This window comes from Ctenopharyngodon idella, chromosome 18 (genome assembly GCF_019924925.1).
Source record: "Ctenopharyngodon idella isolate HZGC_01 chromosome 18, HZGC01, whole genome shotgun sequence".
Classification (NCBI taxonomy): domain Eukaryota; kingdom Metazoa; phylum Chordata; class Actinopteri; order Cypriniformes; family Xenocyprididae; genus Ctenopharyngodon; species Ctenopharyngodon idella.
This window is the reverse complement of record NC_067237.1, coordinates 6,588,511-6,606,435: the sequence shown is the minus strand read 5'-3', so window position 1 is coordinate 6,606,435 and position 17,925 is coordinate 6,588,511. Positions and strand designations below refer to the sequence as shown.

At 35.2% G+C, this 17,925-nt stretch overlaps 1 protein-coding gene across 1 annotated transcript in view; it reads right to left on the bottom strand.

Annotated features, from left to right (window-relative positions):
- The window catches only part of LOC127500074 (rho GTPase-activating protein 42), a 130,942-nt gene extending 117,817 nt beyond the window's left edge, over positions 1-13,125 (bottom strand). The window contains 1 exon segment of the mRNA XM_051870963.1: positions 12,779-13,125. Within this exon segment, the coding sequence (XP_051726923.1) occupies positions 12,779-12,932 (154 nt within the window). The 5' untranslated portion in view covers positions 12,933-13,125.
- Positions 13,126-17,925: the final 4,800 nt, after the last annotated feature.

Genomic DNA, 17,925 nt, shown 5'->3' with positions numbered 1-17,925 from the left:
CCCTATTTTTTTTTAAAGAAATTCTGTGTTGTCTGTTAATTTTTCTGAACTGACAAGATTAACCACGATAACCATATCGTGAACATTGGGGGGACCAACGTTTTTAAGGCAATAAAGAAAAAGAAATAAAAATGGTGGACATGGACAAAAAATTGAACATGGACAAAAAATTGTGCGATACTTGCCAAAAAATAATGTTTTAATAAACTGTATTATTATTATTGTTGTTATTACTACTTTGAGAAGTACATTCTATTGTTCAACAGAAATATATTTCTGTCATAATTTCTTCAAGTTAAACCAAACTTTTATTTTGGCAGGTTGTAGTGAAGACCTTTGAGTTTCAGAGAAGCTATGGTGATAAAGTTCATATGTTCATATCCTAATATAGTGAGACAGCAGAAGCTGAAAACACCATGAGTCTCATGCCACGCGTGTTTGAATATCTGTAGCAGACAAAACTGTGCCACTCATTCACGCAGATACACAAAATATGCAGACTTCACTTTTTTTTTTGAGGTTTAATATTCATAGGCACTAGTCACAATATATCACAATTTAATTAATTGTACACTCTACTTTTGATTTATCTCAAATTTGGCAAATTCCAGTAAATTCCATTTTTATGACTGGATTCAGCGATTCCGTCTGTGTTTTCCGCATTGCGAAATCATAGAACCCTAATTATCGACATTATCGATCAGTGGCCTTGGAAAACAATAAATATCAGTCAGAAACAGCACAGCATCTGGCAAGCATTTCTTATATCACTCTTCCTGTTTATTATATGCCACATGGAATAATAGTATCAAATCTCCTTCCTCCTTATTGCTTCACTTTGATTGGGTGGACCATACTGATGAATACTAAAAAGTCTTGTTGACGTGCAAAGATCAGTTGGTTGGTACAATAGCTTGGTATTGCCAACTATGCCACAATACAATACGCACCACAATACAGATCAATACATCACAATCTCATAAGATTGTCATTGAAACTCTGGAGTGAGTAAATCTGCAGTATCTGTATCAATCAATTCACTTCACTTTGCCCAGAAACGGCTCTGACTGCATTGATAAACAGCGGTTTCGAGGTACTGTATACACTTACTTAGACAACATGCTGCTTCATAAATTGAACTGTAAGAAACTAAATACATGCATGCACACAGTAAATAAAAATACTGATAGAAGGCCATGGAGAAACAACGTAATACCATGAGAAACAGAATCATGATATATCGATTTATAATTGTAGCCCTAGTTCAGGAAGTTAAGACGAGTTTCAGTTAATGGCTAGTTTGGAGTGAGAAGGAAGTTTTCAGTTCTGTATCCTCACATAGCACATGAAACTTTACTTCCATAATGTCACATATTTTGACAGGAACCAGGATATTAAAAAAAATGTGGCCGTTATATATACCAGAATGGAGCAGCTGGAGGAGAAGAGATTGAAAAGTAAAAGTAATTCCTAGTCATTTGAACAGTTGTTTAAAAGGGAGAGCACGTAATTACATTTGATAAAATATTACAAAGATAACTTTTTATTGAACTAATGAATAATGCACAATTAACACTAAGAACATGCATCAAAAAATTGAAATAGGCCCATGGCCCAATTTAGATTTTTTTATGATATGAAACCTCAAAGGATAAAACAGGCTTTGATCAAGGTTGTCAAACCAGTAGATCTGTTGTACTGTGTACCATTTTTGTGAACATATTTCTACAAGCTGTATAAACAGCCAAACATTGTTTATGATGTAAAATAGACATACGTCTATTTCTTTGTCTGTTGTAAGGAGGTATAATACAGAATAAGTCACATTCCATTTACGGCTCAGGTGATTGTCTCAAAAAATATTTTCACAACTGAGTGCCCATAAAGTAATAATGACAGCATTCAAGTTTTGTACTTCTGGAACTGCTGGTAAATATGGCTGGTATAATATACTGTATCACAGTATCTGTACAGAGTAACAAAAGCAAATAGTGAAAAACTGGTTTAGAAAACTGTACTGTACAGGTATGTTCATTTATCAACACTTGAGATGTTAAATGATGTATTAAGGTGATGATACACGGGGGAACTTTTTGAGCAATGTTGCCGAGCAATGTTGCTTGGGCACTTTTCCATTGAGAATGGGCAATACATTTTTATCTGGATACTTTAGATTGAAATTTGTTGCACATTCTCAGTGGGAAAGTGCCCAAGCAACATTGCTCGGCAACATTGCTCAAAAAGTTGCCCCGTGTATCATCATCTTTAGTAAATGAAGAGCGTTTCTCTGAACAAGGACTCCAGGTCAAATCAGGCAACAGCTCTTGGGAGTGAATCTGTAAAGGTCAGAACCGTATTCACGCTGACATTGTTATAGAGGGAATGGCTAGTGTAACATTTTCTAACACAGTGGAAACTGTAACTTCTTTCTTAGAGCCTTGAAGAATTAGAAACCTTTCACTGTGTAAATAACTCCCCACAATCCCATTTTTGTTCAGATTAATTAGCCACTCGGCATCCTGAGTCTTACTGATACCAACTAGCACAAATACAGAAACACACTTACAGTACTGTCAGTGAGGAAAGTTATCAGTGGGAGGAAAGGACAAGGTTACACAACATTGTTTACAGCGCATTTCCTGTGGCAAAGCCCCTGGAGCATTGCACTAACTCACATAAACACACACCAATCCCAGAAGAGTAGTGAAATCCAAACAGAGACCTTACTAATGCAGAGATAGAGGAAGAGAAATGCTTTCAAATTTAATGCACTGGCAGCTTGTGCTTTGCAAGAGTGGGGAAGCACAAATGTCACTTATTAATTCCAAAATGTGGACTCGATTTTTTTTGTGTCTGCTTCTACATTTATAAATAACAAAAACAATTCAAAAATCAATTTTTACAATTTTATAAATGACACAATACAAGATTATAAATACCCGGAGAGAGCTATACATTAGCATTTAGCCATTAGCATTATCTCAATGGCTGTCGCTAAGCAACCTGTATTAAAATGTATCTGAATCAACCGAATCTTTACCCATGTCATGAGTGCTTAGTTCTGTATTCGTGTGAATGGGGATCGTTACAACAACATTGTCCTCTGTACAAAAAAAACTCAAAGGAAAATCTTTTCAGTTTTTAGTACATAGTTGTCATGTAAACACCCTAAATTTGCTGATACTTGTTGTAAGCCACTGATGCATATTTGAGTAGTTTTTCGAGTTTATAAACCCTTCAGAGTGCCTTGGTCTGTAGACCTCTTTTGTACATGCTAAAAATTATTTAAAAATGATTTTCTGTGGTAATCAACATTCTCACAGACTGTAAATAAAGTTAAACCAACCTAGAACACTGCTTTAACACAGAGGTAGGCAACCTACAGCAAATATCAATCATGCTGATCACTTTCTTCATTCTAGTCGGCTCATGTTGTTATGAAAATATTTGCGTATTGGAATGCTCAGGTAAGATTACGAAAAATTAGGCTTCTGTCTGTGCCAACATGACTTCTTTGCTCACTTTCATCACTTTCACTTTTATTCTTGTGCACTGACTCGTTCGCTAAACTGAACAGCAAATCAGAGCGATCTCTCTCACCGACAGCCCTGACGTACAACATTCACAAATCTGTTATTCAAAGTCTAATCAGATTAAACTTGAAAATAAACAAACTTCTACGATTTTGAGAAGTTTAAATGGTGACATTTTAAGTAATTAATACAAAAAATTCCAACTTGTATAATACTTACGGGTTAGGGCTCAAATGCACAATAATTCTTCCTTAATATTTCAGTTAGTGCTGAGGAGCGATTGTGTAGCAGTTACACAGACATCATTATTTTAACATGGACAGAAATCTGACCCTGTCATCCTTCTTATTCAGAGCTGAAGATCACTAATCACCTTCATAAGGCACGGGGCTTTTTGATCAGGCAGCACCTCTAACCCATTAGGGTGGTAAGTAGTCTATTCAACTGAAGCTCCCCTTAATTACCTTGACAGACTCTCTGCTGCAAAATTAGATGGGACTAATCATGTTTGCAGAAGGGCCGTGGTTCATTTCGAACTTCCATTGCTGGGTGAGCAACTTTGAAGCAGAAATAGATCGGCTTTGTTAACAATGCCACTCAACTAAAATGTTGTGGTATGATGGTTAGCTCATAAAATTAACAATTTTGTTTAGATTCTCATATGCACTGATTAAACACTCACAATTAGATGATATTTGTAGATAGCATCAGTTTTGATTTCATGTTGACTTTCAGCAAAAATTATGATGATAATAAAACTCTCTAAAAATGTTCTGTTAGGTAACTTAGAAATTGTGATTTGTGTGGGAACATCTCAATTAACAGACATATTTGAGCAAAAAAATATTATCTGTGGCCAATCACTCATAGTGTGCAAAAATACCCAGCATCCCATGAGGGTGAATGTGATTTCACCAAGTACAACATGTTCCTGAAGCGACATCTTTGTTGATCCTGGAACAACATTTCAATCAACCAATCAGATTTGAGGGACAAGTTTACAGCTTATGTCTAGGCTTACAACCAGGGTTAGGTGCTTCTACATCAGTGTTATTCACCTATCATTTCCCTCTGATTTTAGGGATAACTTATGGGTAGAGATAGAACTAAATTGTTGGACAGGAATGTTGTTCCAGGATCAACAAAATATGTTGATCTAGGAATATGTCTTACCTGGCAAAATCACGGTGACGTCCCATGAGATGATCTAACAAGAATGTGATACTAATCCCTAAAAATAGCAACCACAATTATGACTGAATGTAACATAATGTAAGCAGACTAACGTATGTTGTAATATAAGTATTGTATGTTTCTGTCGGGTATTAAAATGGTACAAACACACACACAAAACTAACAAGGAATGGTGTCTAGCATGCAACTTATGTCAAAACATAATCTCCTAAGTATCCATACTGTATGCATTTTATGTAAATGTCGTTCTACTACATGTACATTTACTTGTGTATGCATAGACACTAAACATACAAGAACGACGTATTGACAGCATTTATCAACAAATTTACAGACATACAAATGTTTATGAATCCTTATTTAAACTGTGAATATTTAACTCATGAAATTAATTGATTGATTCTATTGTATTTATGATCAATTAGATTATGTTTTCAAATCACATTTATTAAAGGGATAGTTCACCCAAAAATGAAAATTCTGTCATCATTTACTCACCCTCAAGTTGTTCCAAACCTGTATGAAATTCTTTCTTCTGATGAACTTTTGAAGAATATGGGTAACCAAACATTTGATGAGCCCCACTGACTTCCATAGTACTTTATTCCATACTATAGAAGTCAATGGGTCCTGTCAACTGTTTGGTTACCCATATTCTTCAAAATATCTGCTTTTGTTTTCAGCAGAAGAAAGAAATATATACAGGTTTGGAACAACTTGGGGGTGAGTAAATGATGACAGAATTTTCATTTTTGGGTGAACTATACCTTTAAAACACAGTTTCGTTTAATTTTGCTCTGTGTGACTTTGAAAGACTATACTTTAAATCTTAAAATGAATAAATGTCTTTAATCGTTTAACAATTACTTATGTGTAATTTATTTAGTTTTCTAAATATGTTGTGTGTAAAAAAATGACAATAATAAATATGAATATGCTGTGAATAAAAACTGAGCATAAAATACACCACAAATGTGCCATAACGTAATCTTAAAAGTAATTCCTTTTTTTTTTAGCAATCTTTTTTTTTAGCAATCTTTGTCTATAACCTCAGTAGCGGCCGTATCTGAGAAATCCTGCACTCATTAACAAAATTTTAAATTTGCCACCCCAAGAGAGGTATGACAATTGTTTTACATCACTCATTGGCTCTCGTGTGCCTCATCACCTATTGTGATGTAATGTTTCAGATACTGTACAAATTTAAATAAGATATACAAGCCTTCACGAAGTGAATATCTACATATAAACAATGAGACCAGGCTGTATGCCAATGAAGAAATTTTTTAAGGATCAGATCACATAGATGGTAACAACTGCACATATTCACTTACATTCACATATTCACTGACATACAATTTTCTTGGTTTATTTTTATAAATTCCAAAACAAACAAAAGTTAATTATTTTGTAAGCCACTGCAAAGAAGGTGTAAATATGGTACAGTAGCTCAATGAATGTAGTATGTTACATTAAGAAAAAGCCACAAAAAAGTACCACCCCAGATTCTAACCAACAATCACTATGTGCCGCCGTTAACCGCAGGATTATGTGACCTTTACAAAAACATGCACCCCACTGAAGCATTGAATGAAGTGAACAAAATTGCACTGCCGCCCAGTGACACATCAGTGTGAAAGACGCAGTATTCATTTGGGTTCATTTGACCGGAGAGAAGGATTTTAAAAGCGTCTTTGGATGATAAAAAGAAATGCTAGTTTTATAAGTTCCCTGCTGGGTATAAAGCAAGGTTAAAGTCACAAAATCTACAGGACAGAAGAGGATCAAAGACCTATTTAAAACAGAGCTTTTAGGACAATTAGTCCTCTGTCCGATTTAGGAAATTGCATTTTTCTTTTTTTTTTATTAAACTGCATGGTAGCCTTGTCTAAGTAGGCGAAAAGCGTGTGTCAAAAAATAATAAAAATAACTCTGTAAGTAACATAAGTAACATAGTTCAACGGAAATTAAAACTAATGTCATAAATTATTCACAAAAGAGGTTTTTAATACTGCTTCTATGCTGTTTTGATGCAACTGAATTATGCCTGAGACTTTCAAGCTTCAAAAGGACATAAAAGTAGTTCATATGTACTATAAACAGGTTGGCAGAAGTCAAACTTAAGTAATCAATTACACGTTTGTTAAGTTAACAAACTCATAGATTAAGTTAGTTAAACTTGAAATTCTGACTTTGCACTATAAGAATTGCAATTTAATTGAAACATTGACTAAGCTAACTCATATAACTTGACTACTTAAACATATTAACTCATCTATTTTGCAGTTAACTGCTTGCTAGCAATTAATTAATTTATGTGACAAATTTAAAATTTTCATGTTGTGATAATTGCTGAAGCTTTTATCCTGGTATATACGGTATTATCAAGATATTGAATTAAGTTGCAAAAAAAATGTTTGTCATACTATAACAGGTTTGATAACTTTTTTTGTAATTAAAAGAACTCTGAACATATAAATACAATAAAGCAATGCACAAAAAATGTATAAAGTAAACAAATGTTTCACACAGATTAAAGCGCAAGAGAATTACAAAGAACAATAGGTATCACTTTACAATAAGGTCTCATTAGTTAACGTAAGTAACTTTATTGTAACTTTATTTACTTTATTGTAAAGTGTGACTGAACAATAAAGAATCAAAACATATTAAAACAATATATAAGGCATGCTGTAGTCCAGATTAAAATATAAAAATGTTTAAGTTTGAAAATAAATAGCCTTAAGTCTTTAAGTATTTGGTGCTGTGATGAACACAATAGTGGATACAAAAATCTGAATGGCTGTTTAAAACATTTAAATACTGTAGTAGCTGTAGCACAGCTGCTTTTTTTATGGGGTTACCGGGGTAACCGCTGCATTTCTGCTGTTCCATCAGTGCCCTCTGCTGTCAGAAAGTGAAAATGCATTTTCATTCAGCGTGTCTCCTTCACTCGGTCCGCCATGCTGCTCATGCACATTGGGTTTGTTTACATCTGTTCACGTGCCTCTTTGATGCAGCATACAGCAGTGTTGTGCATTTTAAACGGGTTGATGGGTAAAGTATTTTAAAAATGCATTCTAAAAATCTGAATAATTACTAATAAAAAATGATTTACGGTATTTTGAAGTGCCCACGATAACAATATTGCGCATATTCATTATCGTGATATATCGTATTACTGTATACCGGCACATATCTACTAGCAATAGCACACTTGCATATGGTAATGTATTTAGCAAAAAGACTATCATTATACACTTGCATATACACAGTTCAGCAACATCCAGCCCATTCTTAAATTAACCACAGGCTCTAGTCTGCACAATTGCAATTTTGTTGCAAAATTACAACATAATAGAACCCCATATAAATCCCAACATAACAGAATATTAAACACTATCTCTCCCTATATTAATATTTATGCAAAAACAGACACATACAAAAAACAGTTCATTTAAACTAATATTCTCCTTATTCAGCCTGATGCAAAGCATGCTGGGAACTAGAAATCTGCTGCAACTCATTCAGTTTAAGTTCTGCTTAATATAATCATTTATTGAGTTCATGTAACTTTGTTATCTTTGAGCCTATGTGGCATTCACTAAAAACAAGTTATCTTTTGTTTCTATGTCTGAAGGTCAGCAGTGCCACATAATATTATCATTAGGTAAAAACCTCTATTACAAAAAAAGAAGCAGCAGCCTTTGCACGGCCTTGGAATAGAAATCAGATAATCCAGGAACCTTGAGGGGGGCAGGGGCATATTGTATTTACCCACAATCCTCTAGAATCACAATTCCAGCATTCCACACACAGTACATCCACATTAATGAGAAATAAAGATTGCTGCCTTGATTTCTTTTCTTAGGAAAAGCACCCATCAGTAGCTATGGCTATGCTCAGACTGCAGACAAAGGTGGCCCAAATTATTTTGCTCATATGTGACTCAGATCCATTTTTCTCATGACAGTGTGAACAGCACAAACCACATGGAATCTGATCTTCTAAATACTGATTTGGGCCACTTCCATATGTGGTCCTAAATCTGATACAGGTCAGATGTTTTGCAATGTGACCTCAGTCTGAACAGTCAAATCCGAATCCAAACAACTTTTAAGTCACTCTAGATCAACATTCATGAAACTCCGCTCTCTTTTTTTCTCATACTTGTCTATGTTTTTTTTTTAATTGTCTGCATATAAATTCGCTGGCTTCGTAGCAGATCACACAATAAAAACGTGTTTACTTCCGTATCACAGTGTGCTGCGTGACATCTTTTTATCATTCTTTTGCAAATGTGGGTCAGTCCAGGACCATGATCTGTTCACACTGGAATCTGATATTGGCCACATTTAAAACAACAATGTGAACAGCTACAAAAAAATCTGATCTGGGCAGTAAATCGGAATTGAGCACTAAGGTGCTATGTGTGAACATAGCCTATATTTCCATTCACCTATTTTTTATATTTTGGGATATCACATAAAAAAAAAAAATGCTGGATGAAACTGCCAAGATGCGCATAAAAAAACTTGTGTGCTCAGTTTTTTTTTTTTTAAATATAAAAAAAGAAGACCTGCGCATCAACTACGGTGGAATCATATTTACTGAATAAATTCCTCATGTGACTTTAGCCCCTTTCACACACAGTCTTTACTGGTAAATTACAGGTAAATTACCATTAAGAGATCATGTCTGAACAGGACTTTTTCAAAAGTACATCGGTAAATCGGTTCTAAATCGGTTCTGGAAATTTATCAATATAAGTTGTAGAACATCTTTTTCGAAGTAAGTTTCAAAACCAAGTTTAGTACGTAGGGTACAACGGGGCTAAAGGCACCCCGGGGTAAAAGGCGCCTTTGATTTTATTTTCCTCTAAACCACTAGATGGCACAAAAACTTGCTGCGTCAGTTTCCAAAACATCCGCTTTTCAAGATGCATGCAGAAATTTGGCTGATCCTTGACGCGATCGCGTCGAAGTTGATTCTGTGCTAATTTGATCTAATATTTGATGTTTTTTTTTTTAAATGTTGTAAATTTAAATAGCAAATGACAATCACTAAAATTACTGAATATATTTTGAGACAAAGGTCTTCCTAATGCTTTTCAGTTTTGTTAAATGTAATTAGTTATGGAAGAATATGTAAAAGTATGGTATTTGGGGTAAAAATCACCCCTACTGTTGGGGCTAACGGCACAATAATTAACATGATAATAAACAGCTGACTGACTTTTTTCATTTGTTGACATGACATGGTTAGATTCAGATGGTAAACATCATAGTTGGGAGTAGGGCTGCAACAATAAATCAATGCACCACGATTCGTGGATCGATTCTGAGATTTAACGAATGCATCGCAATTCTCTCTCGAAACGATTCTGAGCTTAGTTTTTAACAGCAGATGGCACTCTAGGCTAGTTTTTACCTGCACACTCAAATGCCCACGAAGAAGAGCACTGAAGAGCGCTTGTGCGTAAGAATGTACTTGCACTTCAGAATGCTTTTATTTGCTTTTATTTGGAAGGAAGCAGAGTATAGCTGTTTCTAAAGCATGCAGTGTCATCTTCTGTTAAAATCTAAGCTCAGAATCGATTCAAGAGAGAATCAAGATGTATTCGGAAAATCTCAGAATCGATCCAGAATCATTTCTTGATTCACGATGCATCGATTTATTGTCCCAGCCTAACCTTAGAGATAATCATTTATAATTAAACCATCATATTTAAAAATATGATATTAATCATATCATATAATAAAACACCGTTTGGGGTAAAAGGCCCCCTCATACATTTATAAGAAAAAAAAAAAAACACTTTTATGATTTCTTTTCACACAAAATCCGTTGCTCCATAAATTTTCAATACAAATATGTATACATATTTATATTGTCTGCAGTCATAAACTATAACTGTGCCTTTAGTCCCGCACTAAATAGTGATTTCAGATGCATGCAAGGCCTTCTTTTCCATTTATCAGTGCTGCGGCTCTAAAGTATTGCATACTTTAGTAACTGCAATACACAACCATTACGCATGTTGTGCTTTTAAGAGCAAAACCGCATTCTCTGTGGTCATCCGCTTACATCTGTCACTCAGAAGTAAACGAAAAAAAATGATTAACTAAAATTAAACTAAAGCACTTCTCCTCATTCAGGTGCATGAGGAAAACGGCTCAGCGTTTAAAGGTCATTTCCGATGATTGATGATTGAAGTTCACCAGTATTTTGGTACTGATGTGTGAATGCTATCTTACATGTAAAAAGAGGGAACGCCACTGCTTGTGTGAACAGCACATTCGTTCTGGTAATTTTACAGTAATTTATCAGTATTGCTGTGTGAAAGGGGCATTTGTCTCAACAGAGGATGTGATTGGATAAACTGGACTTAGCTGGCCAATTTCATTGCACAGCATCTCAAAAATTGGTTTAGTCATTCTGAAATGCCCAAGCCAAAGTATGTCATCAAAATAGTTGGGTTTATTTAACTCCCAGATCTGTCTCACACAGTTACGTTCCCAATCAACAGGCTTCTGCCTCTAAAAGCAAGATACAGTAACATGACAGTGTTTATTGCATTTTGTCTGTGAACTCTATAGGTGCAAGTGTAATTTATGATGTATAGAAAAAAAGATCCACAGTGGCTTCCCCAATTGCTGCAACTTTCTTTTTTACTACAGATATTTTGCACCAATTTCCCAGGAAGTGACGATTTTGTTCTCTTGAACACACATGATAGAAACGGTGCTTTATTCACAAATATTTTATGCAATATTCCAATTTTGCAAGTTAAATTCACAACTTTGGATGGAAATATAAAGCTAATAAACCAAAGGCCTCTAGTGACAGACTGCACTGGGAATCACAACAGTCTCTATGTATCAGTGACCTCGATCAGTAAACTATTTGTCATTTAGAACTTTAGATAAACCCGGAAAAGATACTATCACACAAACATGAACTGAAATAGAAATGTTGACATTTCAAAATTGATCTTCTCCTTTTCTGTCTCTCTACCCCGAATAGAAAAAATAAAAATGTCTTGTTAATTTTATAGTTATGTCACACAATAATTAATAAACTAGGCCTATCTAAATGTACATTAATTTATGATCAGACAAGCATATTCATAATGAAATAATGCTTGTTAATAGTCACTAAAAAGGCTTGAAAAGACTTGAAACTCTTAAATTGTCAACAAGGTAGTGAAAGGACTTGTGATATTTCTCATTATATGAACTAACTATCAGATGTGCTGTTTCATTTTTATATTAAGTTCAAGGTAATAAACATTCATGAAATCTTAAGGTTAGATGTTTAACAATACACCCAACTGGGTAACATTGTTGTAAGTAACAATGCTGCCATTTAGCTTAAAAGTAATTATTTTTGATTATGGTAATTAATTTTACTTCAAGAAAAAAAAAATTAAAGAAAAAAATAGTTTAATCATTTATCTTTGGTAACGTTGGTTGTGTCGATAGTTGTGCTTGAAAAATGCTGTCAACACAACAATTAGTGTAGGCCTACACACTTATAAAATGCAATGACATTATTCACTTGTCTCCCTGTCAGGCTGTAGAATGACTCCAAATGATATAACTTTGAGTGTTAATAGAGGGAACAACATGAAGTACCAGAGTTAAGGTAAATATTATGTTTTGGTCATTAAAAGAATTAAAATATCTGTGAATTGAATTCTTGGATACAATAGAGAAAGATCAGTGAGGTGAGGCTAAAATTAATCATTTTGTTTGATGTGTTTAAACCAGCTACGTTTCATGCTGTGTTAATTGTTAGCTGTTTAATTTTATCACTTTTTTACAAACTCAAAAAGGATGTTTTTATTCATCACGTTGGCTATGTGTCAAAACTTAGTGAGACGCCTACCTAGACAGCACTGTTGGGCATCACAAGCGCGCTTTAGTACACGCCTATAGTGACCACATGCTGTCTAGGTAGACAGCATACTTGGGTATTGAGTTACAGCCAATATGAACGGTTGGAGAGATGCGAGTGTATTGAATTAAATTGATATGTTATGTACTCACTCTTGAGCGCGCAGATCAGCTGGTGTCCATCTTTAATCAGCTCTTTGATGAACTTGTTGGTAAGATCCAGCTCGATTTCGTGACATTTGAGTCTCTCTCTAAAGTCCGGACTGTCTACAAAAGAGTCACTGAACTCTAAAGTCGGCAACCCCATAATCAGACCTGAAATAAAGCCTCACAAAGCAACTCAGTATTTCCTCAGACACACTGGCGGATCCGTGTCAACATCATCATCATCATCATCCACACTCAAACGCGGGAAGAGTCGCTCTCTTGCAGAGATTCATGCGAAAGTTTCTCTTCACTTCCGCGCTCTGAACTTTCATCAAGCCAAACTTCTGGAGTCAGCCTGAGATCATGGGACTCCTGCTGGTTACATTAGATAACACCCATAGACGTGCTATTTGTAATGGCTTTCAACACAGTTCCATTAAACATAATCAAAAAAGAAATAATCTATTTTTTGTGACATTTATTTCGCCCATTTATTCATTCATTCTTTTATTCATTGTAAAACGTTTTTAGGTATTTCCACACAAAAACGAAAAAACAAAAACAAAAAAAGCTTCAAGATTGGCATGTCAAGGATCAGAATAAGTAGAAATAGCTCCTTAGTAAGGTAAAAATTTCACATTTTAACTTCACTTACAATGTGGAGAGGACAACAACATTCAGTGATAAATAGTGTAAGGTAGGCTATATTTACTTTTTTTTACTATTTTAATTTTAACATATATAGATATAAGTTTAGCATGTGCAGGATGCTGATGCATCAGCCAATATGGTGTTAAGGGAAATACATGCACTGTACACATTTGCTAATTTAGTTGTCATAGCACAAAAGCTGTCACATACATGAAATATAGTTGAATAATGTTGACAAACAAAGCAGAATCCCAGAAAAGAAATTCATCTGAAAGGTAAATTTATTCTATAACTCATATAAAGGTGTAAATAATTATTTCACTCAAGATGTCTGAAATGTATATCTAACTTATGAAATCATTGAATAATAAAAAAAAAAAGTATTACATTAAAAAATAATAATAGTAACAACATGTCACTCAGGCCTTACCTTATTCAGATAAAATAAAGACAATAGGCTTGTTCGAGATGCATGCAGACCGATCGGCGTATGACATCAAAGTACCGCGAGAGTGATTCAAAAGCATAAGGAGCTTCCAAAACGCTCTCGCGGTATTTTGATGTCATACGCCGATCGGTCTGCGCAGTGCTGATGCATCTCGAACAAGTCTAAAATGTCCACAAATCTAAAAACATTAATCCCTGGTTTCACAGAAAAGGCTTAAGCTAGTCCCAGACTAAAATGTATGTTTGCGCTGTTTTAAACTGAAAGCAACTTGTACTGACATATCTTAAAATATATCAGTGCCATTGTTTTGCCTCAAGATGCACACCAGTAATGTTTTTTTTTTTTTTTCTAGTTTACGTTTATAAAAGCTACTTAAATATCCTAATTGAACTAAGGTCTAATCCTGGCTTAGGTTAAGCCCTGTCTGTGAAACCGCTCCCCAGTACTCACATGGTAAGCGGGATCAAAGCAGTTTTCAGGTCTTCCCTCTTAGCTCTCTCCAGCGCTGGAAAGCTTTTGTAATATAAACCAGGTCCTAAAGCGCTTGCCCAGTCATAAACCTTCATTCCAGTGATATTCTTTTGAGCTGTTTTGTATTGTGTCCCATTTCTGTTCTGCAGTTTTTTTTTTTTTTTTTTTTTTTTCAAATGTCCCTCTTGCTCGTTCTCTCTCCTCGACCGTCATACGCCCCCTGATGCTGATTGGTTAGACGTTGTTGTTGGACTCGGCCCGACTAACTTCCAAACAATATCACTGAGTCCCCCTTTAATATGTCCACAAATCCATCATTAACAAATAAACACAAAAACCTTAGATAATCAACATAATACAATGTCACAGATCATATTTTCCAGAGACACAATAAAGGAGCGTTTACACCACACTGTTTTTGACTAAAAACTGAAAATTTTTAATGCGTTTCGGTCATTCATTTACATAACAACGGCGTTTTGGGAGCCTGAAAACGCAAGATTTTGAAATGGGTTTCAAAGTGCAAGTTTTTGAAAATGATAACGTTATCATCTTTGTGTAAACTACAAAAACGGTGATGTCATGCACATGCATATTACGTGTTCAGTCTATAAGCGCGTAGTCTTTCTTTACAAATTGACATCGCCACCTACTGGTCTGGCATGCATAATACAGCATTTTTAAAGGGTTAGTTCACCCAAAAAATAAAATTTCTGTCATTAATTACTCACCCTCATGTTGTTCCACCTTCATTCATCTTCAGAACACAAATTAAGATATTTTGATGAAATCCGAGAGTTTTTTTTTTTTTATCCTTCACTGAAAGCAATGAAATTATCACATTCAATGTCCAGAAAAGCAGTAAAAACATCATTAAAATAGTCAACGTGACTACAGTGATTCAACCTTAATGTTATGAAGCGACAAGAATACATTTGTGCACAAAACAAAACAAAAATAATGACTTTATATGCTCTATATGCTACATATGCTAGTTGTGAATAGCTACATGCTAATAGTGATTAGCTAAGTGCTAAATCAGGCTAAAAACATGCTAAGAACTTGCTAAAAACTCCATAGTAACCATCTGTGACAACTACCAAACACATAGCAACACCCTAACAACCACCCAGGTCACCATAGCAACCGCCTAGCAACCGCCCAGAACACCCTAGCAACCACCTAGCAACACCTGAGCAACCACCCCAAGTACCTTAGCAACTGCCTAGCAACACTCTAGCAACCCCCAGGTTACCTATAGAACCTGGAAGCTGCAATGAAAATAGCGTAGCAGAGGAGAGACGGGGAGAGACGAATTTGTTGAATAAAGTCGTTATTTTTGTTATGTTTTGCGCACAAGTAAGTATTCTCGTCGCTTCGTAACATTGGTTGAACCACTGTAGTCAAGTTGGCTATTTTAACTATGTTTTTACTACTTTTCTGGACATTGAATATGGTGATTTCGTTGCTTTCAATGGATGATAAATCCATTAAATTCATCAAAATATCTTAATTTTTTTTTTCAAAGATGAACAAAGGTCTTACGGGTGTGGAACGATATGAGGGTGAGTAAATAATGACAGAAATTTCATCTTTGGGTGAACTAACCTTTAATAGTTTTCACAGATTGTTATGATAACATTGTCATCTCTGCGCGAAAAAACTCAAAGGAAAAACATTTCCGTTTTTAGTTTTTAATGACAAAATTGAAGTCACCATGAAATCAAAATGGTCAATTTTTGTTTTAAACTTTAAGAAGTGATTAAAAACAACCCTGACTAAACCCAATGCATGTAAAAAACAAATGAACAGAGCAGATTTACTCTTTGATTATTTCACACAGCTGAGGTGTAGTGGATTAACATGTGAATTAAATGTCTGTATGTAATTGCGTAATTAAAAAAAAAAAAAAAAAATAGAAAATGCACAACCAAACATGGTCAACTCATTTAATCCTCAGAAAGAGAGACAGAGAAACATATCAGAAAGATCGTTTTGACAATAGCTTGTACAGCCTGAAGGGCCATACACTAGTGTACATCTATCTGTGTGTGACATCTGTAAAGCTGCTGGATGTCTGATGACCTGCAGCATTTCTCAAGGTCTCATAGAACAGGCCAGACACATGTGGCTACCATAAACCAAACCCTCAAACAACTCCCAGACCACCTTTAACCTAGATGTAAAACTACCAAATTCACATAAATGTCAACCAAGGAAATAAAACAACTGAAATGGACTATAAAGAAACAGAAATCACATTTAGGCCTATATGTCAGTCAATGAATATTGTCATGTCATACGGGCACATTTTTTTCTTTTCTTCCCCTTTTCTACTCCAAACAGGCAACTGTAATTATACTCTCTGATAGATCGTGCCGGAACTAATGAGAGTGGGGAGAGAGTGAATTCTGAATTAATACCTTACTAAATGAAAGTAATTAGACTTCAGCCTAATTGGAGCCGGTAGAATCGGCCACAAATACAGGGCACGCTGGAACGATAATGATGTCAAATTCCAAATGAGCATTCAGTCGACGCAAAGCAGGAGGAAGAATTTAAAACACTTTAGCCATCTAATTTGCATATGCAATGCTACACTTTCCATTACTCCAAAACTGAAAGACACAACAGCAATAGGAGGAGATACTACCAAGGAAAAACAATAGTGCAACATAACAGACAACCTATAAAGAGGCGTTCGCACTGACAACCATTTGTAGTGAGAAAGCAACCAAAGGTCATTTATTTTCAATTAGATTTGGTGATTTAAGGTGACAAGACTAGCGCAGCAGTGACCACCTGCCTTTTCAGTGACATTTTGCTGTATTTTTCACATTTATTTTCTTCATTTCAAAAGCTTTTTCAGCAAGGAGAGTTCTAAGCCATTAATCAAAATATTACAAACTGTATTTTCAAGCAAAACTACATTTGAAGTGCATTTCACATAGGCTATACATATCGTTAACAGTTTATTATTAAGTAAATTTGCAACTACACAGTTGAGTTTTACCGTTTTCGAATCCATTCAGCCGATCTCCGGGTCTGGCGGAGCCACTTTTAGCATAGCTTAGCATAGTTCATTGAATCTGATTAGACCGTTAGCATCTCCTTAAAAAATGACCAAAGAGTTTCAATATTTTCCTATTTAAAACTTGACTCTTTTACGAAAACGGTAAAACTCAACTGTTTAACTCTAGGGGAGTTGGAAAATGAGCCTATTTTCAAAAAAAAGTGGAGTGTTCCTTTAAATCGTTTAAAAGGTTTGAACATGCTAGTTCAACATAAATATTCATTACTACTGGAGCTGCCAGTTTGCTACATTTCAAAAGATTATTAAACAGCAGCACAAACTATGCGAAATCGCCAGCCCTTCCGGTGCACTCAGTGTCCGAATTCACTCACTCGTTTCATTCACTCCTTCAAGTGGACTATATTAGTGGAGTAATGTAGGGAATAGCGAATGAGGGTATAGGGGGCGATTTCAAACACAGCAATACTAAAAACCAGGCAGGTGTGTTGAGGCAGGCTGGAACTAAACTCTGCAGGACAGTGGCCCTCCAGAACTGAGTTTGGAGACCCC